At 36.4% G+C, this 26,503-nt stretch overlaps 2 protein-coding genes across 12 annotated transcripts in view; one reads left to right on the forward strand and one right to left on the reverse strand.

Moving 5' to 3' along the window:
- CAB39L (calcium binding protein 39 like) overlaps window positions 1–1,640 on the reverse strand; it is an 89,586-nt gene extending 87,946 nt beyond the window's left edge. For 4 of the 5 annotated variants that reach the window (XM_061133787.1, XM_061133785.1, XM_061133784.1 and 1 more), the window contains exon 1: window positions 1,542–1,596. The gene's annotated coding sequence lies outside the window, so the exon portion shown is untranslated. Of the gene's footprint in view, window positions 1–1,541 lie in introns of all 5 variants that reach the window. The other variant, XM_061133788.1, reaches the window with a different exon arrangement.
- Window positions 1,641–1,706: 66 nt separating this feature from the next.
- Window positions 1,707–26,503, forward strand: part of SETDB2 (SET domain bifurcated histone lysine methyltransferase 2) — an 81,299-nt gene continuing 56,502 nt past the window's right edge. For 2 of the 7 annotated variants that reach the window (XR_009691428.1, XM_061133778.1), the window contains exons 1-6: window positions 9,491–9,692; window positions 11,960–12,085; window positions 13,098–13,163; window positions 16,195–16,291; window positions 21,220–21,783; window positions 26,118–26,234. Coding sequence is in view for 6 of the 7 variants with exons in the window: in XM_061133778.1 (XP_060989761.1) it covers window positions 9,674–9,692; window positions 11,960–12,085; window positions 13,098–13,163; window positions 16,195–16,291; window positions 21,220–21,783; window positions 26,118–26,234 (989 nt within the window). In the remaining variant the exon portion in view is untranslated. Of the gene's footprint in view, window positions 2,358–5,304; window positions 5,662–9,256; window positions 9,429–9,489; window positions 9,693–11,959; window positions 12,086–13,097; window positions 13,164–16,194; window positions 16,292–21,219; window positions 21,784–26,117; window positions 26,235–26,503 lie in introns of those variants that run through there. The other 5 variants (XM_061133776.1, XM_061133777.1, XM_061133782.1 and 2 more) reach the window with 5 other exon arrangements.

Genomic DNA, 26,503 nt, shown 5'->3' on the forward strand with positions numbered 1-26,503 from the left:
TGCTGCAATCCTTGGGGTCGCAGAGTCAGACACGACTGAGCGGCTGAACTCAACTGAAAAAAAAAAAAAGTATCCATACCTCCCAATTGCTGTATTTTTTAAATTTATTCATTCAACAATTACATTTTTGAATATATGCCAAGAACTATTACCATGTTATCCTTACCCAAAGGCTTTCACAAACATTTACTGAGCAGCTACTTTGTGATATTGGTGTTTGTTAACCACCAAACCCTTTGATAGCCTATACAGTTCTCCAGAGCCAAGGACTGGTTCCAAAACTCCCCATAGACACCAAAATTCCTTAGGCACCTAGTACCTAAGCCATCAACTCCATAATAAATTACTGATATTTGAACTCTTATAACTTAAGTTTTTAAGATTCATGGATAAAAAAGTAAAATTTTTTAAAGAAAATTAATTTTCAATTGTTTATTTTACTGCTGTTTTCCTTGATACTCCTGCCACAAAATAAAAAGCACTGTTGACTTGATTGGGTTACCAGTTTACCTTGAAAAGTGATTTCTAAACTCAAGGCAGTATCTTCGCTCCTTCTCATGAGTATCAAAACGGCTAACGTTAATCATGAAGTATTAGCCTTTTAGCTAGGTTTTCGGATCTGAGATAATTTCCCCCTCAAATGAATAACCAATCAAGCTTTCTACTTTGGTTTTTAAAAATAATAAAGGGGAGAAGGAGATAATTCCTGCCTCCGTCCTCCCATCTCAAAGAGCTTGGGAGTTAAAAATGTTTTCTTTTACACAAACCTCTGCCTACCCAGGACAAAGCCACCAAGCATGCCAAGGCAAACCCTGAGATTCCCAAATCTTCAGCAGATCGTAATCAGGAAAACCAAGATTTGACAAAATTCTTCCTTCGCTTCCACTGTTTCTGCAAAGGCCATCCACGTTCTAGCTTTTAAACAAACAAACAAACAAAACCCACTGCAGGAGTACCGGCTCTACACTAATGAATGAAACTGCCCTAACGCAGAACCTGGAGCTCACGGCTTCCAAAGGATGGTTTTAGAGGTTAAGCAAAACACATGAGTAGTCACTCCCTCGCAAACGACAGAAAACGAAGACGTCTCTTTCGACTCGTAAAGATAGTCGTATTTCCCTCTCTCCTCTTCCATTACCAATCTTGTTCCTTTCTCCATCAGACAACCCTCCTTGTCAGTATAGAGGGTTGATGGTCAGAATCTTTCGCAGACAACGATTACTAGACTAGTTCCCTGGAACCCAAGGGATCACCGTTAAAGCATCAGAGTCCACGCCAAGCCCTGACAATAACAAACCAAAGCCTGTGTGTGATCCTAATCACCTCCATCATTTATCTCTCTTTCCAGCCAGGGCTGAGACTCAGACCAGGAAAACTTTTCCCCTTCAGGGAGGTAAGAAGCTTCCAGGTCTGTTTCCTCAGGCCCCTTCTTTCCTCCACTGCTTCTTCAGGACATCTCTATAGCTTGAGTCGCTAAGGAAGGTTCCAAAGGCCCAGCGGCCCAGTCCCAGCCACACACAAGATGGCAGCCAAGCACCTACCAGAGGAAAGAGACGAACCACCCCTCCAGCGACGCCGGCCTCTCAACCGTGGATAGCCGCATTGGTCCAGTCGGAGAGCGCGAGACAACCCGAGAGCTCTGACAGCCAATCGGAAGACGGCGCGCTCAAGCGCCGCCGCGTTGCAGGCTGTACGCGCTCGGAACCTCTGAGGCGTGAACCCGGTCGGGGTGTGCAGTCAATGCGCTAGGGGCTGGGTAGTGGGAGCGGTAGGTGTCCTACTCCTCCCATTTCGGGTTGGAAATATGGGCGGTCCTCCTTACCCAGGTGAGGCGAGGAGGGACTGTTGGCTAAGGTGAGGTCTAGTAAATGGGAAGTACTTCCCGGCCAGGGGGCACCTGAGGCCGCGGCTTCTCGGCGGCATTGAGTGGGAGAGGAGTCCGACCCGCGGGGAACTCAGCCTCGCCAGCGGTGCGGGCGGAGCGCAGCTCTCGGCTGTCGCGGGCTGCGTGGAAAGCGTTAGCTGAGCTAGTGTAACGGCCCTGGGTGGTCCTCCCGAAGCCTCGCTCCAGGACCAGGGAACGCGGCGGAACTTTTGCCGCCTGGATCCCAGCCTTTGCGTCCTCCCTTGGCCCTCTCACCCGCGTACAGTCCCGGGCTGAAGGGGGGGAAATCGCGGGCGCCCTGAGTTCTCACCCCCCGCATTTCAGTCTCCTGTCATCCGGTTGCACACGTTCTTGAGAGGTGATTCCTAAAGCAGCTGGGAACCTGAAGCTGTAAAAGGGGCTGCGGAAAATGAGCTGCAGTCCAAAATCCAGAAGCAGAACTTGACGATTTAACCACTGACCCATTTCACAGGTAAGACTACAGAAACCCTGAATAAGTAAAATCATTTCCCCAAGATCACGGAGTTGAGAGCAGATGCTCAGAGCTCCTGACTCTAATTAACCACAACCCCATAAGTAGTTATCCCCAATAGGTAGGAAGTAAAATAAGAAACAATATGTAATTGTGCTCATCAGCAAGTGGAATCCTGCAGTGAGTTCTGTGTGTGTTAAGAATGAGGCGGTAGATTAGAAGGATCAAAAAACGGGCTCAGAAACCAGGCTGCTTGGTTCCTTAGTTTGTCTTTGCTATGTACAGTGTAATATGCTTTAGCTTCTTTGTGAGAAAAACCAGGCATGCTACAGTTTGTCCCTCGTGATTGTTATGCAGGTTAATAAGAACAAGGGAAGTGTTTAGAAGCCTGCCTGACACATGGTTTATACTCAATAAATATTCATTACTGTCATCCCTGTTAAAACATAAGGGAAGAAAGAGTCACAGTTTCACAAAAGCCTATTGGTGAAAACGAACCATAAATCGAAGCGAATCAGTATTTTTCTGCCAAAATGAAAAAGTGAGACGGGGGGAAAATATGAACAAATTTTTAAGTACTGTTACAATCTAAAGTTAAATTGGTAGTCTCTGGATGATGAGATTATGAATGATTTAAATTTTCTTCTCTGTGCTTTACAATATTCTGCAAATTTACTGAAGAAAACCTTTTTTGTGATTACTAACATATTTGGCCTCTTTCTTGTCTTTATTTACCGTGTTTCTGTTTGTATCTTTTGTATCTTGTATTTTTCCATTTTTCTTTGAGTTTAGCCCCAAGTTTTCTTTGTTCTGTTTTCTTTTTCATACTGTTCTTTTTACATTTTTTAAAATTAATTTTTATTGGAGGATAGTTGCTTTCCAAAGTGTTACCTTTATATTTTTAATGCAATTCATACATTTAATTCGTATTGATATCCTCTCTACAAAGAACTTAGTATGATTTACTTTACTTTCTCTAATCTTAGAACAATCCCCTTCCGTCCCTCCTCCAAAAAGAACGTTAATTTCCTGTGGTTTTATCTTCTAGCATTATTTCATTTGTCATTAAAACCCACTTTTAATCTGTTTTTATGTAGCATTAATGTGTTTTATTTATATATTTGCTCACTTTTGCTTCTTTTACCTCAGTACTTCCTTCTAGGTTAGTTGTTTTTTTTTTTTTTTTTAGGTTAGTTTTTATTAATGAAGTACTCCTTCATTTCTTTCAGAGTCTCTGAATGGCTCTTTGAGTGTCTGTAAGAGTTTTTGTCTTTTTTTTTTTTTTTAAACTCTTACTGTTGAAACATAAGGTGGCTGAAATAGTATTCTGGATTCAGACTTATTTTCCCTTAACATTTTGCATCGACATTTCTGATGAGAAGTCTGATTACCAGTTTGATAAATGTTCATTTTAGATCATCTAGATTTTCTGAGTTTCTGAGACTTTGTCTTTATTCTTGATATTCTGAAGTTTACCCATGGTTTGTCTAGTGGTGTGTATTAGTAAGTTTATTTTGTAACTCAGTGGACCCTTAGTGGCCTATGTGTTTTCCAGTTATAAGAATTTTTTGGTCATTATTGCCTTGTCTTCTGTCTACTTACCCCTCTTTTTGTCAGTTCTTTGCTCTATATTCTGAGTGAATTACTCAACTTCGTCTCCTAGTTTACTAACTGGCTCTTCATCTGAATCTATGTTACTATGACTGTTAATTATTGAGTTTATTTAACAACTACTTTTATATCCAAGATATCCAGTTAATTATTTTTCGGAATTGTATGTTATTTCATAGATGAGGCTTCCTTCATTAGCTCTTTGATATTAAATACAATACTCTTTGTTTTAAAACTATTTTCAGGACGCTCTGTTAATCCTCTTGAATTCAATTCAGTTCATCAGTTTGGTGGGCTTGTTGAGTGTCTTCCATGGTGTAACTTTTTTCAGATGTTTGATGACTCTTGGTTGTATATACTCATCTCCTCTGAGAGGATCTTCTCTTTATTTTGCCATGATGCATTTGTGGTTGGCATTATCTTTGCAACTTCCCATCTGTTGCCTTTCCACAGAGAGGTCCCACAGACTCAGTCTGTAGATAATTTCCTCTTTATTTTCAGCATGATTCTATATTTTTAATTAAAAAAATTAAGATTTCTGTGAATTTGGTGTGGGAGTAGGAGAAGAATTTATCATATGTTGACTAACATCCTGAGACTAAAATTGCTGACCTCTTTTTGACCCTGAGTTCCACCTCTAGGTGTATATCTTAAAGATATAATCAGAGATAGGCATAAAGTATATTCCATCGTTATTTATTGTATTGGAAAAACAGAAATAATCTAAATGTCTGATATAGAGGTTTACTTAATAACTTAGTACATTTTAATTGTTAAAATTCTTTAGTATAATTTAACTTATGGATTATTGACCAAAGTACATTGTACAATCACTTAAAAGGTCATATTATAGGAAAACATTAATGATGAGAGAAAGTACAAGATATATTATCAATGAAAGATTATAAAAATTTATATATACTAAAATTCAAATTTTGTTTTTAAAGTATATATACTGAAAGAATAATAATGACTGTTAGCATTTATTGAGTCCTTTGTAATATGCTGGGTATTATTCTAAGGGATTAAGTCAGCCTCACAACAGTCTTTTGAAGTAGTTAACATGATTAGCCCCATTTAAAAGTTTTTAAAGGTTTATGAAATGGAGATAGTTTATATTAATTAACATATATTTTAAATAGGTAATTTTGAATTTTTCTATAATATTCGTAATATTGATATTTTACATGTTTTTCCAGTTAATATGTATTCTTTTTTTCATAATAGTTCATGCTATTTTAAAAGATAGAGCTATTGTTACAACAACCCTTTTTTTCTGATATATTTTATTATTTTCAAATATGCCATTTACCATTCCTTATTGTTTTCCTTACAGAATGTTTCATGTATTCATGGACCAAAAGATGAAGATGATTTTTGTTTTTAAAAAGATATTGTTGATGATCTGATACAACTGTACGTCTTCGCTTGATAAAGATTCATGGAGTGATCATTAAGTTGGACTAGTAATCATTTCTGAAAGTTTCTTCAAGCACAGTTTAAAATTCAAGTGTCAACGAATATTCGGCTTAAAACAGTATAATGATATATTTTCTCTGAGTACTGCAAATTTCAGAGACCACAGTTGGATTCCAGTTATATTCTACAATCAAAGTGATTCAATTCTTTGATAAAGTTAATTTCGAAGAATTTTATGTTTGTAAACAGCACCAAAAAATGGGAGAAAAAAATGGTAGGTTGAAAAACCATTGTTAAACTTTATGTTTAAAAGTATATAGACTACTTGAAGTTGAATTGTCGAATTTTCAAGTGTTTTCATTGCACGTGACTTTCCTGAATTACAATTAAGGATTTATTCTCATGGAACAACAGTTTTGACTCTTTATAATTAATTGTGTATCTGTAATGCTTAGTCAGTACTTTAATGTACTTTTAAAAAATATACTTTATTTTTTTAGAAAACTTTCAGCTTTACAGAAAAATTGAAAGGCTGGTACAGAGTTCCCTGCACCCAGTTCTGCCTGTGTTTAAAATCTAACATTTGGCTGATACATTTGTTACAGTTATTGTTACTGACACATTATTGTTAACTAAAGTCCATAGTTTATTCTTATTTCCTTACATGATGTCTTTTTCTATTCCAGGGTCCCATTCAGGATACCACATTACATTTACTTGTCATGTCTCCTTAGGGTCCTCATGGATATAACAGTTTCTCAGACATTTCTTGTTTTTGTAAGATTTTGTATCCAAGTGTCTTATAAGATGCCCCTCTATCAGAATTATTGAGTGGTATTTTTTTTTCTTATGATTAGACCTGGGGTTGTTTTTTGGGGGGAGGAAGACCATAGAGATAAAGTGTCATTTTTTACCAAATGATGTCAAGGGTACATGGTATCAACATGATTTCTCGCCTGTTGATATTGAGCTTGATCACCTGGCTGACATCGTGTTCAGTGATTTCTCCACTGTAAATTAATGCTCTCTTTTCCCCTCCATTTCCCTACTTACTCTTTGACAGGAGATCACTATGTGCAGCCTATACTTTCGGAGTGGAAAGTCATACTCCTCTTTGAGAGCAGGATACTCACACTATTATTCAAAATACTTCTGCAAGGGAGATTGGTCTCCTCTCCCCAATATATGTATTTACTCAGTCATGTATTTATATCAGTATAGATTCATGGATACATATTTTATATTTTGGTTTATAATCCAGTACTTCTTAATTTTGTTACTCAAATTATCCCAGGATTGGGCATTTGGAGCTCTTTCAGTGAGTCTCCTCCCCCTTTGACATACCCCATCAGTGCAGGTGGTTTTTGTTTTGTTCTTCGTTTTTGGTTTTTAGCACTATCTTATTTTCTGGTACTAAAAGATGCTCCAAGTTCATCTCATGTATTTCCTGCCATCCTCCTAGAATGAGCTGTTTCTTGAATAGCCTACCTGGTTCCTTTATTTGGAGAATTCATATTACAAACCAAGATCTGGGCAATAGGTGTGTTTGTTGCTCTTGGGGTGTCTTGATTATAGGCTCTCTCAACTGACAGAGCAAGGTATATATAAATTGTATTTACACATATCTATAAATATTTGTGTATGTAACCATCTCTAACTATATTAAGTTAAACATGAGTTTATACTGATGTTTCTGGCTCTAATCCATTACCATATGGGTATGCTAAGCTAGTCTCCTTGCTTATCTGTAAATTCCCATTATCTGTTATGCACTTATTTATTTGCTTAATTCCAATATATATGTACAGCAGTATCAGAAGTATAAACTCATTCCGAAGTGAGAAGCCTCAGTGCTTGTGCAAGTTCCTTTTGCCTGTAGTTTTACAGAGTCCACTTATTTCCAAAGTTGTTTCAATCAGCATCTTTTCCACCCAGCCCTTCAGCAAAGTTGAGTATACATGCTTTCGTGGGATCCCTGATCTCTTAAATGATATTGTGTACATTAAGCTTCCCTCTTTGTGCTGTCAAGTACTGTGGGTTTTGATGAATGCATAATGTCATGTATACACCATTACAGTATCATACAGAACAGTTTCACCACCCTTTAACATATGTGTAGTAGGTGAATTGTTATACAGATTATAGTACCTATTTCACTGGACAGTTATCTAGGCCAGTGGTTTCAAGCCTTCTTTTGATTTCAGGACTACTTTATACTCTTAAAAGTATTTAAAACCCTCAATAGCTTTTGTTTATGTGGTTCATATCTGTTCATATTTACTATATTAAGAAATTGAGAAGCTTCAAAAATGGTAATTGACCTATATTTTTAAAATAATAAACCCAACATGTTAATATAAATTACGTGAGAGAGAACTATTTTCTGAAACAAAAAAATTAGTGAGAAAAACCACTGCTTTTTATTTTTACAAATCTCTGATAGTTGGCTTAATAGAAGAGAGATTCTCATATCTGCTTCTGCCTTCAGTCTGTTGTGATATGAGGCTTTGGTGTAAATGTATAAAGAAAATGAAGCTTCACACAGACAAGAAGTTGGAAAAAGGAAGAATATTTTAATAGCCTCTCAGATAATCATGGAAGTTTTTCTTTGATACAACTACAAAACTCAACAAGTAATCATTCCTTCAAGGTTAGTTATAGTGTGGAATCTGAATTCATATCAGTGAGCTTTCTTCAGTGTTACATTAAAATCCATTGATTTGTCTTGCACTTTGAATGGGTCTCGGAGAAGGCAATGGCACCCCACTCCAGTACTCTTCTTGCCTGGAAAATCCCATGGACGGAGGAGCCTGGTAGGCTGCAGTCCGTGGGGTCGCAAAGAGTCAGACATGACTGAGCAACTTCACTTTCACTTTTCACTTTCATGCATTGGAGAAGGAAATGGCAACCCACTCCAGTGTTCTTGCCTGGAGAATCCCAGGGATGGGGTCGCACAGAGTCGCACACAACTGAAGTGACTTAGCAGTAGCAGTTGAATGGGTCTCTTACACAGGTATGATTTTATAACATGCATTGGCCACTTGGAAAACATTGATGCAATGAATTATGCAGATTTTTCCAAATGTTGACACATTTAATCACAATATTTTAAAATTACATTTGTTAATAATTGCTATCAATCATCAGAAAATGATGAATTAGTGAGAACCTTTCAAATTTACCATGGCAGATGCAAGTTTTCTAAATTTTCAATTTTAATTTGGTAGCTTGAATTTTATCATTAGCCATGACTGCCATTAGTTTTGTCCTTCAAGTTTAAGAAAATGTGTACCAAACACCCAGTCAGAAAACCATTATTTTTTTTTTTTTTTAACCATTATTTTTATTAGTGTTTCTTTTAAGGAAAAATGGTTTTCCATGGGAGAATAAGAAAGCTAGTTTATCTTACAACTCAAAATGATCTCACTAGTGTTTTTCATTGAAAGAGCCATTGTACTGTGGTAATTATTTATGTTGCTTTATCAAGGACCTTAAGTGAAACTGGTGAGAAACAGTACAATACGGTGGTAGTTTGGTGCAGCTGCCTTGATTCACACTAAGGCTCCAGCACTTTTATTCACCAGAGCTTTTGAACTATCAGCTAATGTCAATATAGGGAAGAAGAAGGCAAATAATATCTTGTATTACTGTTAAAATAGTTTGACCTAGTGTATTGTCTGAAAGGGTTTGTGCCATGCTGTGCTTAGTTGCTCAGCCGTGTCCGACTCTTTGCGACCCATGGACTATAGCCCCCCAGGCTCCTCTATCCATGGGGATTCTCTAGGCAAGAATACCGGAGTGGGTTGCCATTCCCTTCTCCAGGGTATCGTCCCCACCCAGGGATCAAACCCAGGTGTCCTGTATTGCAGGTGGATTCTTTACCGTCTGAGCCACCAGAGAAGCCCCACCCGCCGAGAATTCGTGGGCTGTACTTTACTGATAACAGGCTCACAGGTGTCTAGGGATTCTCTGGACCACTGCCCTGAAGCTCTTCAAGGAATGGATGGAGAAATATAAATACATACATATACATGTACCCAGGTCATTATCAATGTATATTCATCTACTAAATGACCTCAGGTCAACGTGATTCATGAGCATTGCCTGTTTACAAAGACTTTCTGTCTCATGTGAGATTGGAAGACATATAGTATAACTGTGTAGTTTACTTGTCTTCCTTCTTTGCAAAGATGCCGTACCTCTTGCTTCATGATTATGTTCTTGCAATAAATCTTAGTATCTAGCTGAATAATGGAGCAAACTTGGACAGACAGTGGAGCTGTAAGATGATCTTCATTTCTAGAGGCAAGTAGCAGTAGTATTAGTTTACTGATTTGAGTTTCAGCTCAAGTATCTGCTGCTATATTCCTTCTCAGTCTCCATGTTTCCTTTTTCTTATTCTCATCACTTAAATGTTGATGTTTTACAGAAAACCCTTCTCGTTCTACACATTCTCTCTAATCACATCTCCTCTGTGGCTTCAATCAAGAATTTTTGTATTATTGACTCCAAAATTAACTTGTATATCTGGACCAGATCTTACTCTGGAACCTACGTATCCTCTTTACCTATCGCTGCTTGAATTTCTCACTTGTTGCTCTACTTTATTCCCTATTGCAAATAATACCAGTATTACACATATGGTTGACCAAATCAGAAACATAGAAATCAGTCTTGACTCCCTTTTCCCACTGCCCCGTGAGTGATATTCTTAAAAACAAACATAATGATAAGACATGATGATAAGATGCTTAAACCTCTTAAGTGGCTCCCCATTGCCTTCCATATAAAAATAAGATTGCTTAGCATGGCACGCAAGGCCCTCCATGTCACAGTCCCTAGCTTTCTCTAAGACATCATTTCTCATCCCTTTTGCCTTTTCACATTGTGGTGGTTTTGGTTTTTTTGTTCAGGTGTTGAAACCTTTGTCTGAACTGTGCTGTGGGGAGTTAAAAGTGGGCTTAGTCTTGAGTAGTACACAACAGGCCAGAGAGTCCACAGGGAAGCAGTGCTCCTCCTGAGGCTGCTGGGGAGCGGCGGCCCTCATTAGCCAGAGGTCCCCTTTGGGTGAGATGGCTCCCAGGGAGAGCTGGGACTTTGAAGTCTAAGCCTCCTTTGAAGAATTCCCCACCGTTACTCTCTTGGAGGTTCTGGGTTTAATTTTTATGAAAGAAAATGTATTTTTGGGTGAACTTCCTGTGCTGTCTGCTCATTAATCCTCCCAGTGGCTTCTCAAGTGACCTGTCTGCAGTGCAGTTATTATTATGTGCCTCCTTTGCTTAAGGCCCTATTCATTTTAAGCATTTTATACATTAATGTTATCTATTTTAGAAATAATCTGTGTTTAACATTTTAGGTATTTTTGTTACTTTTAAACATGGTGTGAGATTTTACTTTTGTCAGTTTATTTTCATGGCATTTCTCATATTTCTGTTTTCAACTGTGAAAGGATGGAAATTTTTGATTACAGTGTTAGTTTGCTGAGCATCTGAAATGTTGGTTTATCTATATAACTTTATAAAAGCTTTAAACATTATTTTGCCTCACATCACTGTGAACAAAAAAAATGTTGCCTGCCATTTCAGAAAATAGTGAGTGCTGCCTGCCATCAAGCCAACATCTACTTCTGCCCCAAGTGGCACTCCCTGAGGAGAATTCAGAAGGTAGAAAAACTAGATACTGACGGTAGATAGTTAAGATGCATATCTGAAGAATAATTTCAATGAGCCCAGACTGTTGTATTTCCCTAGGCATAAAAAAGCACTAACATCATTAAATTGAGACGTCTGTTCTTTGTGATCGGCAGTAATCATTCGATCTTTAAGTACATGTTTTATTTTTTCCTCTCAGCAAAAACTGTTTATCCTGACTCCTCCCTTACCTCTTGGGAGGTGTTTCTCAGAGCTATCTCAGAGGCTCTCTCCCAGACTGCAGTCCTCAGTAGGTCCCAAATAAAACATAATTCGCAGCTTTTAGATTGTTTGCTTTTCTTCAGTCAACTATTAAAAAGTTGATAGCAAAGATATTTTTAAAAGCATTAGTGTCAGACGTTTCGGTATTTCAACAGTCGTTGGGATGTTTCATTCTGAAACCATCCACTTGCATACTCATTGGAGGGTATGTCCTTGAAAAATTTTAAAGGTATAGTTGTCTATAAGTACACCTGCTTCCACCCCAGAATGAAATCATTCCTTCTGTTTTCCAGTCAAGAAATGGTTTCACTAGTTTTCAACACTTTTTTTTTTTTAATTAGCAGAAATAAGGGAGATGGCTAGGTTATCTTTGGTTTTCATTCTTTCTAAAGAGACAGTGACCAAGTACTCCAGTGGTTAGGCCTCCACACTTCCACTGCCAAGGACCCAGGTTCAGTCCCTGGTCAGGGAACTAAGATCATGTGGCCAAAAGAGAAAAGAAGAAACGGTGACGAAAATGTTTTTCCTGAAAGAAAGTAATAACCCAATTAAATCTTGATTTTATTTAGAAACCAAGTGGATTTTTAATAGCATGTGTTTTAGGAAAGTTACAGTCTATGTCTGTTGAGCTCTTAGGCTATTCACTTATTTTTTCTTTAGGTGATGCAGAAACTTTCTGGATGGAGCTGGAAGATGATGGGAAAGTGGATTTCATATTTGAACAAGTGCAAAATGTGCTGCAGTCACTGAAACAAAAGATCAAAGATGGGTCTGCCACAAATAAAGGTATGAAGCAGTAAGAACTTTCAACACATTTAATGCTAAATATTACCCACTGGCAATACAGTTTAGTTCTATTTCCAGTATTGCTATTTGTTTTAAAAGTCAAAATATTTTCTTTTGTTTTCTAAGAACTTGACATCAGTTGTTTGCTTTTTTTGTGTATATGCTCTGCTTCTATAAAAACTCATTTTTCTCATACTATGAACATTTGTAAAAGTGGATGAAGATGATTATTTTGAATAATAAATAATAAATAAATAAATCTCTCTTTATCTCAGGCTACTTTTCTCTCCCTCATTTTATCTTTATGCAGGGGTGGAGGGGGTGTATTGCAAAACTAGTATGTGCTCCTTGTAGAACATTTGGTACATACAGAAAAATATAGCAGATTATCCATCACCCAATCTTTCAGAGACAGCTTAGACATAATGGATATGTTTTGCCTGCTTTAAACAGGATTTGCCTTAGTAGTCTTCAGAAGGCAAACCTTGGGTTTTACATCGGCAGGCAGTTCAGTCATCCAGGTTTTTATTTTTTCTGTTTATTTGTCTTCAGCCCAGGTAGCTGTAGAATATAGACTTTTATATGGAAACTTCCTTCATTCCATCAGAATATATGATTTTCAAGCAAAATTTCCCCCCTCCTATTCTTTGTTTTCCCCAGGATATTCTTAATTCTTTTTGGATATTCTATGACATTAATCAGTTGTGTGTTTGTCTACAAAATTAATACTGTCTTTCATTTTAATATTCTCCTTCCTTCATGACTCTGATATATCTAGGTTTGAATTCAGTTCTACCTCTTCTATCTGATTGACCTGAAGTGAACAGCTTAACCTCTAAGCTTCAATTTCTTTGTCTTTAAAGTAGATACTCATAAAAACCTCTCAGAGGAGTTACGAAGATTGAATGAGATAAAGTATGTATCAGTGAATTGCATAGCACAGTAGCTGACATCTTGAATAAAGGTGCTGCTGCTGCTGATTGTTTTCATTCTTTTTTCCCTTCCTTAACAGAATACATCCAAGCAATGATTCTAGTAAAAGATGCAACTATAAACCACAATTCAACGTTGATAAAGGGTATGTACATTTCTAATCCTAATCTAGAATATTCTCTGCTGTTTTCTTGCTTTGAAGCAAGCCAGCCTTAATTATGTTGCCTTAACCAAAGACAGTTTAAAATAAAACTGCAAGATCCATATAGGTAAGTTATGGAAATCAGTGTTCCTAGTCAATGAAAAGTCCTGCCCATCCATAGATAGGACATGCACACCCTATTAAACCTCTCAGGAAGAACAAATGTATCTCTTCTTCAAAACAGCTTCTCTTATAAGAAGCCCAAACAGAATTCCAAGACTCCAAACCACTCTAAACCTGCTTTGTGTAAAGAACAATGCTAGAAAGATATATTTTGGTATAGATAAATTGATGGAAACTTTTCTCATTTCTAGATTATTATTAGAACATCAATGTATCAACTTTAAAGGAATTGAACAAAGATAATGTACTAGGATTAGAAAAAGAAAAATTGAAAAGTTGTTTTAGGTAAACAACAAGGTCCTACTGTATAGTACAGGGAGCTATATTCAATTTGCTATAATAGTCTGTAATGGAAAAGAATATGAAGAAGAACATATATGTGTGTGTGTGTGTGTATATATATATATAACTGAATCACATTTCTATATAACAAACACAACACTGTTGATCAATTATCCTTCAGTTAAAAAACTTTTTTTAATTAAAAAGTTATCAGAATCACTATCCTATAAATCTTAGACTATCACCAATTTGCTAAAGTGTTGAGGAAGTATATTTTCTAAATTTTAATTAATACTGCTAAATATTTTCAACAGATTGTAATCATTTTAACTGTCATGATTTGGAGCCTTAGAGTTTTAAATCTCTGAAAATATGGTTTAACATCATCAGTTTATTTTAAAGAAAGGTTTTGTTATTCAGAAATGTTTTCACTTTCAATCGCTAATGTAAAGTTTTAGAAGAGAGTACATTCTTGCAAGAAAACAGTCTTTCTCCCAGTAGCCTACAGTAGCACTTAGAATCAACATACCCTTAAGGGGTTACATTAGTTTCCTAAGAGAGAAGCCTGTAAGTGCAAGAGGTGGTAAGAAGAAATAATTCTAAACAGCTTTTTTCTTTCTAAATAATCTTTCCCAGTAAAAGAAACTAAGTTGGGTTTTTGTCTTGGTTCTTTTAAAGTGATTTCATTGGTAGAAATGCAGAGTATTCTAGTCTCATATTTTTATATAGGTCATCTGAAATGTAATAAATTTATCAAAATAGAAGTATATGTTTGCTAGTGGTAGAGCTAGCAAATGTTTTTAAAGTATCAGGGAATTATGTAGTGACATTGCTAGCAAGTGTAGGGATTAAACACTTCATAGTAATAAAGTTTCATATTAGTATTTATTTTAAAAGGAATACTGAGACTGGGAGAAACAAAAGGACTTGGTGTTGGGGTCTAAACAAGCCATCCCAGATCCAGCCTGAATTCCCCAAACCACTAATTTACGTTTGATTTTTCTTTTCTTGGGTATAGTTCTGTAAATATTTGCAGTATCCCCATACAAAGAATTGGATACTGTTTTCTTGAAAGAAACTATTATTTCTCCTTTCTTCTCTTATCTAATGGTTAATAAAAATCTCCATTTTTTTAGTAAATCTTGTTTCTAACTATGCTTACATACCTTGGTTACATTTGTATTTCTTAGTATGGCGTTATATGGCTCATTCAAAGAAATTTGCTGGGAAAAATCAGAAATTCTTAATTTGAAAAACTTACTTACTCTTTTTTTAAAGGCTGTGCCATGTGGCGTTGGGTTATTACTTCCCCTACCAGGGATTGAATTTTTGCCCCCTACTGCATTGAGAGCACAGAGTCTTAACCACTGACCGATACTTATTTGTTAATCAGTTATTGTAGCTCTCTTCATCTATCAGATTTTAAATCTTCTTTCTTTACCTCAATAACTAAAGAGGGATATTTACTTTCCAATTAGCCAAGGATGACGTTGGGTCAGGGCTTCCCATGTGGCACTAGTGGTAAAGAACCTGCTTCCCAATGCAGGAAACATGAGACGCAGGTTCGATCCCTGGGTCAGGAAGGTCCCCTGGAGTAGGGCATGGCAAGTATTCTTGTATTCATCTCCAGTATTCTTGCCTGGAGAATCCCATGGACAGAGGAGCCTGGTGGCCTAAGGTCACAAAAAGCTGGACATGACTGAAGCGACGCATGCATCCACACACATGACCCTGGATTATAACTTAAACTCCTCTTTTATTTTCTTAAACTTTTTTTTTTTCTGTTTAATAAAACTGGTGTACACTAAAGGACCAATGCAAGTTAATAATAAGGCAGGAAGAGAATCACTTTTTTATTAAGGTCCACTACTGCATAGGAAAAAGCATGATTAAAAAAAACCAATTTTTTAAAAAACAAACAGATTATTCTGCATATTCACTTTTTTTTTTCAAAATAAGAGCAGGAAATATATAACTTTTTTTTCATTAACTGCATAGTTTATTTGTATAGTGAAGTCATGTTAGAGAGTAAGAATAGGTGAAGTTGAAAAATACAGAGACAAGAATGAACCAGGGACATCCTGGCTCAAGATGAAGTTAAGTGCAGAAAGATACAGGGGAAACTAAGAGAATTATGAATGAACAAATGAAAAGACAAAAAGAGCAACCCAAATACTTTTCCCTCCTCTGCAAAAATAGAAAGTAATAGAATAAGAAACGTAAAGGCTTCCCATTTTACAACCTTAATAGAGTCTCTGAGAGTTACACTATTTTTTCTGTAAAATACAAGCAGAAATAGGGATACTTGATGTTTGCTTTAAAGGATGATTAAAATACAGATGAAGTTTGGGCCAAATTAGAATTTCTGCAGTAGAAATTTCTTCTATGTCTTATTTTATCCTGTCTTATTTTCTTAATATCCTTGAAAATGTTGATACCTAATTTTTGCCTCAATTTTGAAACCTTAATGTTTTCAGATTTAAGGGCTCCTTATATCTTTAGTCAATAAAGTTATTATTTCGATATTACAGTGACTCATTTTTAACTTGTTTGTAATTTTTTCATGTAGATCATACATCTGTGACCCAGAATGCAGAAGAAAACAAATCAAGTTCATTGCCCTCAACGTCATATGAAGACTTCTTTCCAAAAGACTGCACTTCTCAGTATGTATAGAAGTTAAATTTATTTATGTTGTTAGTGCTTTTGCTCCCAGAAAGCGATTTACTGTTGCTAATCATTTGACATAAGAGTAGATAAAATATATAAAAAAAGGATTCTTTCCCATGAAAACTTTTTTTTTTAAATCTTCTTTATTTTGTATTGGAGTATAGCCGATTAACAATGCTGTGATAGTTTCAGGTGGACGGCAAAGGCTCTCAGCCATACATACACATGTATCCAGTCTCCCCAAACTCCCTCCCATCCAGACTTCCACATAACATTGAGCAGAGTTCCCTGTGCTCTACAATAGGTCCTTGTTGGTTATCCATTTTATTTTATTTTATTTTTTATCAAATAAATAGGTCAAGTAACATAATTCTTTATTCCCACTAAGATGAAATCAGACAAATAAGACATTATGTTCCATTTTGACCAAGAATTTTAAAAGTTAAGAATAAGTGACGAGAGACACAAGTGAAAAAGATACAGATTCTACTAGTAAGATTTAAATATGGTACTATACAAAGATTTAAATATTTTCTACCTCATGCTATTTGTTACTGGAGTGTAAAGAATCAGAACACTAGGAATTTATACATTTATAGGAATTTATGTTATCAGACATTATTTTACTTTGAAATTAGGCTTCCTAATATAAGACAATATAACTAATGTCTCTCTATTGCTTGTCCCTTGGAATAGTGATTCTTTAAAATGAATTTGATTTCTCTCTAAAAGGGAATTAATTCTAACTAGTAAAGTATTTTCAGATACTCAAGTTATTGATGAATTCATGAGTGAAATAACTGCCTGCACCGGTCAGATGTGGAGAAACTTCACCTTATGTTTAAGATAATTAATTTTTAGGCCAAGAGTCCTCCCACAAATTTTAATGCTGCTGCTGCTGCTGCTAAGTCGCTTCAGTTATGTCCGACTCTGTGCGACCCCATAGATGGCAGCCCACCAGGCTCCTCTGTCCCTGGGATTCTCCAGGCAAGAGCACTGGAGTGGGTTGCCATTTCCTTCTCCAATGCATGAAAGTGAAAAGTGGAAGGGAAGTCGCTCAGTCGTGTCCGACTTTTAGCAACCCTGTGGATTGCAGCCTACCAAGCTCCTCCATCCATGGGGTTTTCCAGGCAAGAGTACTGGAGTGGGTTGCCATTGCCTTCTCCATGGTTATCCATTTTAAATATAGCAGTGTATACATGTCCATCCCAAACTAACTATCCGTTTCCCCTACCCTTTCTGAAAAGTTTTAAAAGTTGTGTATTTTATGTAGGTTCATAATTCTCTATATAGGTTATTAGTTAAATCTGTAAATGATAAAATCTTTTAATAAACTTTAGAACTAAGGATGCCCCAGATACAATTTTTTCTCTTGAATATATGCTGAATTAATCCCTTCATAGCAAAGAACTTCTTGAATCATCAATATTTCATATTCCCCTTCCCCAAAAATAGGGGAAATAAATTGATGACATTTTGTAGAAAAGAATGCTACAGAACCCAGCTTGGAATATAATTTATTTGTTTTAAAGTTCAAAATCAAGTTGAAAAGGGAAATGAAACATTCCATTTACTGGTTATACAACACTAGTGGAATCGCTCAGTTGTGTCCCACTCTTTGCAACCTCATGGACTGTAGCCTACCAGGCTCCTCCATCCATGGAATTTTCCAGGCAAGAGTACTGGAGTGAGTTGCCATTTCCTTCTCTAGGGGATCTTCCTGACCCAGGAATCGAACCGAGGTCTCCTGCATTGCAGACAGACGCTTTACCCTCTGAGCCACACTGTAGCTATGTAAATCACTCAAGAGTAAATTAGTCTAGAACAGAACAAAGAACAAAGCTATGAGAGCTTAACAGAATTTATTTCAGTAAGTACTGAATGAAGCCAAAGGTATATATATCCCAGGTAGACAAATAGTAGTGCTCATAGCTCAGAATATACTATAATGCTTTATAAGAAAAAGTGGTAGAAAGGCACTTGGCACTTAATAATAAGGAAAGAGCAATTCCAGGCACAGTCTTTAAAAAAAAGAAGGAAATACTGAATACCTAAATAAATAAATAACTTATTAAAGTGGACTAGGCTAAGAAGATTAAAGTTAAATGGAAAAACAAAGCAAAATGGAAGAACACAGCCAAAAATGCATTATAGACTATATTTTTACTATGGAATGTACCCCCAGTATTATTCAAAAACTACTAAAATAGATTGAAGTTATATAAGGGAAAACATAACCTTACCTCTTTTTTTTTTTTGTTTCTGCCCTCATTTTGAATGTATTAGGTGCTATTGCATTGTAGTCCGTGGATGTGATAGATTTGCATTGATCTTTTAGCTGCATTCTCTTTTTGTTGCAATGGTGAATGGTATTGTTTCCTTAATTTCTCTTTCTGTTTTCTCATTGTTAGTGTATAGGAATGCAAGGGATTTCTTTGTGTTAATTTTATATCCTGCAACATTACTGTATTCATTGATTAGCTCTAGTAATTTTCTGGTAGAGTCTTTAGGGTTTTCTATGTAGAGGATCATGTCGTCTGCAAACAGAGTTTTACTTCTTTTCCTATCTGGATTCCTTTTATTTCTTTTTCTGCTCTGATTGCTGTGGCCAACACTTCCAAAACTATGTTGAATAGTAGTGGTGAGAGTGGGCCTTTTAGCTGCATTCTCATTCAATATTTTTTACTATCTTTTTGAGAATTTTAAAGATTGAAAACATATAAAAGAATATAGCAAAAACTATACTACCACCAGCCAGAACTAATAGCTATTAACATTTCATTGTATGTGCTTCCAATGTCTTTTTTTTAAAAGAAAACAAAACACTGTAGTCTCTTTGAGCCATACCTAACTTCTCACCCTGACAACGTTCTGTTCTCCTCTCTGCCTTTCGAAGAGCAGTCACTGTCATCAGTTATTTCTCTAGTTCATTTTTTTAATATTTACATAGCCTTAAATAATATATAGTGCTATTATTTATAGTTTTTAAATTTTAGATAAATATTCATATATGTACCTTCTTACTTTACTCAGCATTAGTTTTGAGATCTAATCATGCCGCTTGCTGTGTTATAGATCTGTTTCATTCCCTTTAACTGTTGTTTGGATTTCCATAATATGAAAATACATTTTATTTACCCATCCCTTTAAGGATGGATAGATAGTTCCAAATATTAGCTAATGTAAATAGTAGTACAGTAATAAGTTTTACCCCAAACTTTCTTTTAAGGAAGTATTCATTGTGAAAGTTGCCTGTTAAAGGAACTCAAAGGTATAGTCTGGAATCTATAAGATTACCCAAAATGTAGAATAAAAGGGCAAATGGATGAGAAAAAGAAGAGAATGATGAATAGTGTTCTTAAAAAAGAAACCATTACCAGAAAACTAATGATTTTAATTAACACTACAGAAATATTTTCTGGATTATCCATATGTTATGTTTTTTTAGGAAACGTTAAGAGTTTCAAGCTAAGATGATAGAGTTAGGGCCACTGTGCTGCTGTTCATAGCTCCAGTGCAGGAAATCACAATATCTAAACTAGGCTTCAGAATGGTTCCAGCAACTAGAAAATGAAAATACATGTTTCTCATTCAAAAATTTGCTATTTAGGGAATTCCCTGATCGTCCAGTGATTAAGACTCCATGCTACCAGTGCAGGGGACTTGGGTTCTTTCCCTGATCAGGGAACTGAGATCCTACATGCCATACAGCATGGCCAAAAGAAAAAAAAAAGATTTCAATCTAAAGGCAGAATGAGTCTAGAAAATAAGAAAACATTTTTGTGTATTTATAAGAACTTGAGATATTAAGCTAGTAAGTCAAAGTCAGGTGAAAGGACTGTCTACAGTATTCAGTAAAAGACTGCAGAACAATTGGATATCATTTGGAGATTTTAAGTTAGATATTCATGTTACATCAATATAAACTCCAGATGAAATTGAACTGTCGAACCTAGAAAGATTAATTATAAAATTAGAACCCTTAAAGTCAGAAAAAAGATTAGATGTCTTTCCATAACATTATATAACATGGCATTATTCATAATATCATTTATACTTTATTATAAATACTTAATTCTCTGCCTCGAATGTAAGTTCCTTGAGATTACTGAGCTCTCATCTTTGTTTTCATAGCACCTGGCACATAGCAGGCATTCAAGAAATCTTTGATGCCCTTGCAGCCCTACCTCCAAGCCTCCAGGGAGGGGAGAAAGGCTGCAGGTGGAGATAATCACCAGTCGCCAGTGATTTAATCTTTCATGCTTAAGCAGTTAAACCACTATAAAAAGCAACAGGGCTCCTGGAGCTTCCTGGTTGGCAGACACGTTGAGGTGCTGGGAGGGGGGTGCATTTGGAGAGAGCATATGGAAACTCCATGCCCCTTCTTAGCTACCTTGCCCCATGCCTCTCTCCCATTTGGCTGTTCCTGAGTGCATCTTTTATTATAAACTGGTAATAGTAGTTAAAGTGCTTTCCTGAATTCTGTGAGTCTTTCCAGCCCATTAACAAAGAGGAGGAGGTTGTGGGAACTCATGGATTGGTCAGAAGTGTGGGTGACCTGAAAATTGCATTTCACGTCTGGATTGGGGGCAGTTTTATGGGACTGAACTAATTTGTGGAATCTGATGCTGACTCCAGGTAGATAATGCCAGAATTGAACTGAATTATTGGACACTCATTGAAGAAGTCATGCTGGAAAAAAACACCACATATTTGGTGCTCAGAACGAGATTAAAAAAAACACTTACACAACTTTATATAACCACAGAACATAGATGTTTTATTTCAGAGTCTGGCTTATTTTCATGTTGTCTGAGAAGAAACTAATACAGGAATTAAATATCATCTTAGTGGTTTTTTTTTTTTTAATATGGGGAATTGTGCTATAAATTTGAGGTTCTAATAAATAATTAATTTTAAACAGATCTACAGAAAACCAGGAAGTTCCCCCTATGGAAAATAAAGTTGCAGACTTTAGAGAAAAAGAATCTTCTTTAAATTTATCTTACCAAAAGCATGAGTGCTCTGGCGCCTGTCTGATGAAAATGCCACTTACCTTCAAGGGGGAAAACCCTCTGCAGCTACCAATCAAATGCCATTTCCAAAGACGACACGCAAAGACAAACTCTCATTCTTCAGCACTCCACGTGAGTTATAAAACCCCTTGTGGAAGGAGTCTACGAAACATGGAGGAAGTTTTTCGTTACCTGCTTGAGACAGAGTGTAACTTTCTATTTACAGATAACTTTTCTTTCAATACCTATGTTCAGTTGACTCGGAATTATCCAAAGAAAGAAGAAATTGTTTCTGATGTGGATATTAGCAATGGAGTGGAATCGGTGCCCATTTCTTTCTGTAATGAAATTGACAATAGAAAACTTCCACAGTTTAAGTACAGAAAGACTATGTGGCCACGAGCATATTATCTAAACAGCTTTTCCAACATGTTTACTGATTCATGTGACTGTTCTGAGGGCTGCATAGACATGTGAGTAGAAGAACATGGCATTTCAAAAAAATCTTCTGAATGTAGGGGTACTTGTCAAGAAATCCTGCTGTGTATCAGTTTGTCTGTCTGTCTTATCTAAAACCAGTTCATCAGGAATTGAAAATAGAAAGATGCACTCTCTCTTTAGCAATAGGAAGGAAACTCTTCACCAGTTATTTTATTAATTTGGGAATTATTTCTTGCAATGATAAGTTTTCCCCTTAATCTGTTACTGTAACTCTTCATAGCAACAGTTAGAGCTAATGCCATGTAACTGTGCCGAACATTGTGACAAGTGCTTTCCGTCTATTTTCTTTTCTAGTTCTCACAAAATCTTATGGGGTAGTTAATATTATTTCCATGTTACAAATGAGGAAGTTGAGAAACCAGGTGTAAGGTCAACAAATTTAAGCACCAGGATTTGAACCTATGCTGCTGCTAAGTCGCTTCAGTCGTGGCTGATTCTGTGCGACTCCATAAACGGCAGCCCACCAGGCTCCTCCATCCCTGGGATTCTCCAGGCAAGAATGCTGGAGTGGGTTGCCACTTCCTTCTCCTGTGCTCTCGACTGTTATATGTCATGTTTTACTTTCACATATCTTTTCCTTGCTCCTTTTTTCGAAAGTTAATGGTGCCTCTCCTGATCCCAAAATTGACATTCCATAAAAATATGAAAACATGTTCTAATATATTAAGACTTTGAAAACCATTTTGTTTTAAAGGTGTATAATTTACTGGTATTTGTAGGTTTGCATCGTTAGAGCAGAGTTGCATTATATGTACATTTAACTTAATGCAAACTTAGCTGCCTATACTAGGAAAAAGAAAATGCATGAGAGAGATAAAGAGAATTAATTTAAAATGTATAGATAGTAGTTTTTAACCATCCTGTCAGTTAGGAGTGTGAGATGAGATACATAAATCTAATTTGGCCCAGTTCCTTTAGGTTTTGTCATAGAGGAAACCTTTCACTGTGCCAGGTTTTATTCTGTTTAAATATAAATTGTTGTTTTTAAGCATTGCCTCTAACCTGTCTACATCTGGCCAAGCTCAATCTCCTTCAGTGCTAGAGGAAAAAACTAACTGTTGGGTTAGACAGTGTTTACTGTACTTTATGGTTAGTTTAACAAGGTTTCTTTAAAAACTAATTTTGATGGTGTGTGATTTTTGCCTTAGACCATAGAAACAAATCCCCATGTAACGTGCACCACCAGCATACATGTGTTCGTTTCTTGGTCACAGATTACAAGAGAAGTCACAAGATAAGCAAAAGCTGAGGCTCACGGGGATCTGGAATTGGACACGAGCACTATGGCCAGGGATTCTAATCCTGACGGGAATGGGAATTAAACATGTCCCATGCGTGGTGGAGAGTGGGCACCGAGCTCTCAGGGAAGGGGGGCAGAGACAGGGACCTACCCAAGGCTAGGAGGTTGGCTAATAACTCACAGGGCCTGCAATTGTATAATTGGATTGATAACAACCAGGCTTAGAGCTGTGAAACCCGCAGGTCGGAGCCAGAACAGCCAGTGTAGAGGAGCACCCAGGAGTCACCTCTACAGAAGTATAATCTTGCACACTCAGAGCACACAAAGGCATTTAGGACCATGAAGGCAGCGTAAGTTCCAACAAATGGCAGAATTCACACCCGAGGAATCAGAGATAAATGTAGAATATGACTGAAGGAGGCTTTAAAATAGGTATGTTTAAAATGTCCAAAGAGATAAAATATTAATATCCATGAAATGAGGAGATTATTTTTAACTATACTATATAAGTAAAAGAGCCATTTGGAAATATGGGAAATAAAGCACATGGTTATGGAAATAAAAAACTAAATAGAGGGACTTCCCTGGTGGTCCAGTGGTTAGGACTCCACACTCCCAATGCAGGGGGGCCTAGGTTCAGTCCCTGGTCAGGGAACTAGATCCCACATGCCTCAACTAAGAGTTCACGTGCATGCAACTAAAGACCACAACTAAAGATCCTAAGTGCTGCAACTAAGACTCAGCGCAGACAAATAAATAAATAAATGCGTTAAAAAAAAAAAAAACTAAATAGATGGACTAAATGGTAGCATTGGTATAGCTGGAGAAACAATCAGTGAATAGCAAAGCAAAACTAAAGGGTTCTCCCAGAATGCAAAGAGATAAAGATACGAGGAAAAAAAATTTACAGGTTGAAAAATATGAAAGGTCAATGAGAAATTCTAACATACCTCTGAGAAGAGAGCATCATTCAAAGAGATAATAGCTGAGAATTTTCCAGAACTGAAGAAAGACAGGAGTCCTCAGAGTGAAAAAGCCTACTGTGTATTAGAAAGGGAAAATAAGATAACTACATCTAAATATATCATGATGCAACTTCACAAGTATCTAGGGCAAAGAATAAATATGCTAGCAGATGGAAAAGAGAAAAAATATATTGACAAGGCAGTTTTCATCAAAAATTAGAGACGACAAAAAGGCATATTAGCTTAAAATGCTGAAGGAAAATAAATATAAAACTGGAATTCTGTACCAAGCCAGACAGTTATTTGGTGGGGGGTGGGGGTCTTAAGAGGGTGTTCAAACAGTTACACAGCAGTTGAAGATATGCATTCCAGCTTTTCAGCAATAGTATTTTTATACCTAGAGCGTTGTTTTCCAAGCTCTGAGTTTAGTAGGATGTAAAATCACTTAACGGGTTGTAACTAGAATCTTTTAAATTGTACAGAAAGTACCATGTGTACCGAAAGTACAATGATAAGGTACTTATGTGCCACTGCTATTTCTTACTTTACATATACACACGCATATAAATATGCATGCCTCTGTAGGATCTTTTCTTAGAAATGTAAGACATTTCTTGCTGTGAGTCGTAGTCAAAATATGAAAGCTGCTACCCAAGAGATGCTTAGACAAGGACATAAGAATAAGGATGTTGCAGCACTGTTGTATTGAAAACTAGAAGCAGTTTAATTGTGATTCTAAATGCTGTGGAAAAGTTAAAAAGATGGATCTGAAAAGCATTATATTGAATGAAAAGACAAGTTGTAGGATAATAACTGTGGGAATTTTTAAAAACAATACATTGTATTGTTTGTAGGTAAATATATATGTAAAAGTATAAAGGATGCCTCACCAAACCTCTTGAGAGCTTAGTTTTATCTTTTTTTTTTTTAAGGAAGATCATATATACAGTATATATGTGGTAAATTATAGTTGAACTGTGAACAATGCAGGGGTTAGAGGTGCCAGCCCTCAAAAATATAGCATGTAACATAATTGGCCCTCCACATAAGCGGTTCCGCATCCATAATTCCACATCCAAGTTTTCATCCAACTGTAGATTATGTAGTACTGTGTTATTTACTATTGAAAAATATCCACATAAAAGTGGACCTGCGTAGTTCACATCCATGCTGATCAAGGGTCAAGAGAAAGGACTAGACAAAACGATGACAGCTGATTCTGTGTGGTCAAAATGAGTGTGTGTTATTGTTTGTGTTGCCTGTACTTTGTAAACTTTGCAAACAAACTCATATTGAAAAAGCAACAATAGATTTCTACATTTGTAAATAGAATCCAAATCAATCGATTTATTGCTTATTTTTTCTGTTGCAAACTGTAGTTACCACTCTGACTTGTATTATATATGTACAGAAAAATACTGAAGTGAATCATAGAGGAAACGATCTTAAAGTCACTTGCCATTTAACACAGGAGATGAGATTCAAGAGATTTTTAACCAGTAGTCACATATCTGGTTTATACCTGAGATACCCAGGTTCCTTACTCCTATCGAGTGTTAAGTCCCTGTCATGTTAGATAGTCATCTCAGTAGTTAGAGAGGAAATTTGTTTTTAGCTTTTCATGTTTACTGCTTAGCAGTGCTATGAAAAACAGATTGTAGTAGCCAGATACATGGCATCAGTCTCCTCAATCTATTTTTATGTCATTGGAGAGAGAGATAATATAAAACATACACAAAATTATGTAAGTTCTTTTGAGGTAGACACGTTTAAGTTTATCCACTGTAGGAGAGCAAACCTGGGAGAATTCTCACAATGGAGCTTCTGCTGAATCGGAAATGAAAGAAGTTCATTTTGAAATGTTAAAACTCATATAGTTAACTATTTCATGAGCAAGTGAGGTACAGGGCAATTTATAATTATTTATAAACTTTTGGTAAATGTTGTCTTTCAAAGAGGCCTATTTTATTTAGGGAAGAAGTCTTAACAGTCCATGAGCCAAACAACTGTTTTAAAAACAATTATGTTCTTTATACTTTTGTCAAGAGAATCTCTTGATGCTTTTTTATTCTGACTTCTCCATCCATTGTCTTCCTTTTAGAACAAAATGTGCATGTCTTCAACTGACAGCAAGGAATTCCAAGACTTGCCCCTTGTCAAGTAATAAAATAACCACTGGATATAAATATAAAAGACTAGAGAGACAGATACCTACTGGGTAAGATACACTGTGGATTTGTTGCAGGGTGTTTATACCTTTGAAGGAGGGTACTTTATCATTGTGGCCTATTTAGTCTTATAAGTGTTGTTAATGCTTAAAGGCAATGCCAAAGAATGCTCAAACTACCACACAATTGCACTCATCTCACATGCTAGTAAAGTAATGCTCAAAATTCTCCAAGCCAGGCTTCAGCAATACATGAACCATGAACTTACAGATGTTCAAGCTGGTTTTAGAAAAGGCAGAGGAACCAGAGATCAAATTGC

The sequence above is a fragment of the Dama dama genome, chromosome 30 (assembly GCF_033118175.1).
Source record: "Dama dama isolate Ldn47 chromosome 30, ASM3311817v1, whole genome shotgun sequence".
Lineage (NCBI taxonomy): Eukaryota > Metazoa > Chordata > Mammalia > Artiodactyla > Cervidae > Dama > Dama dama.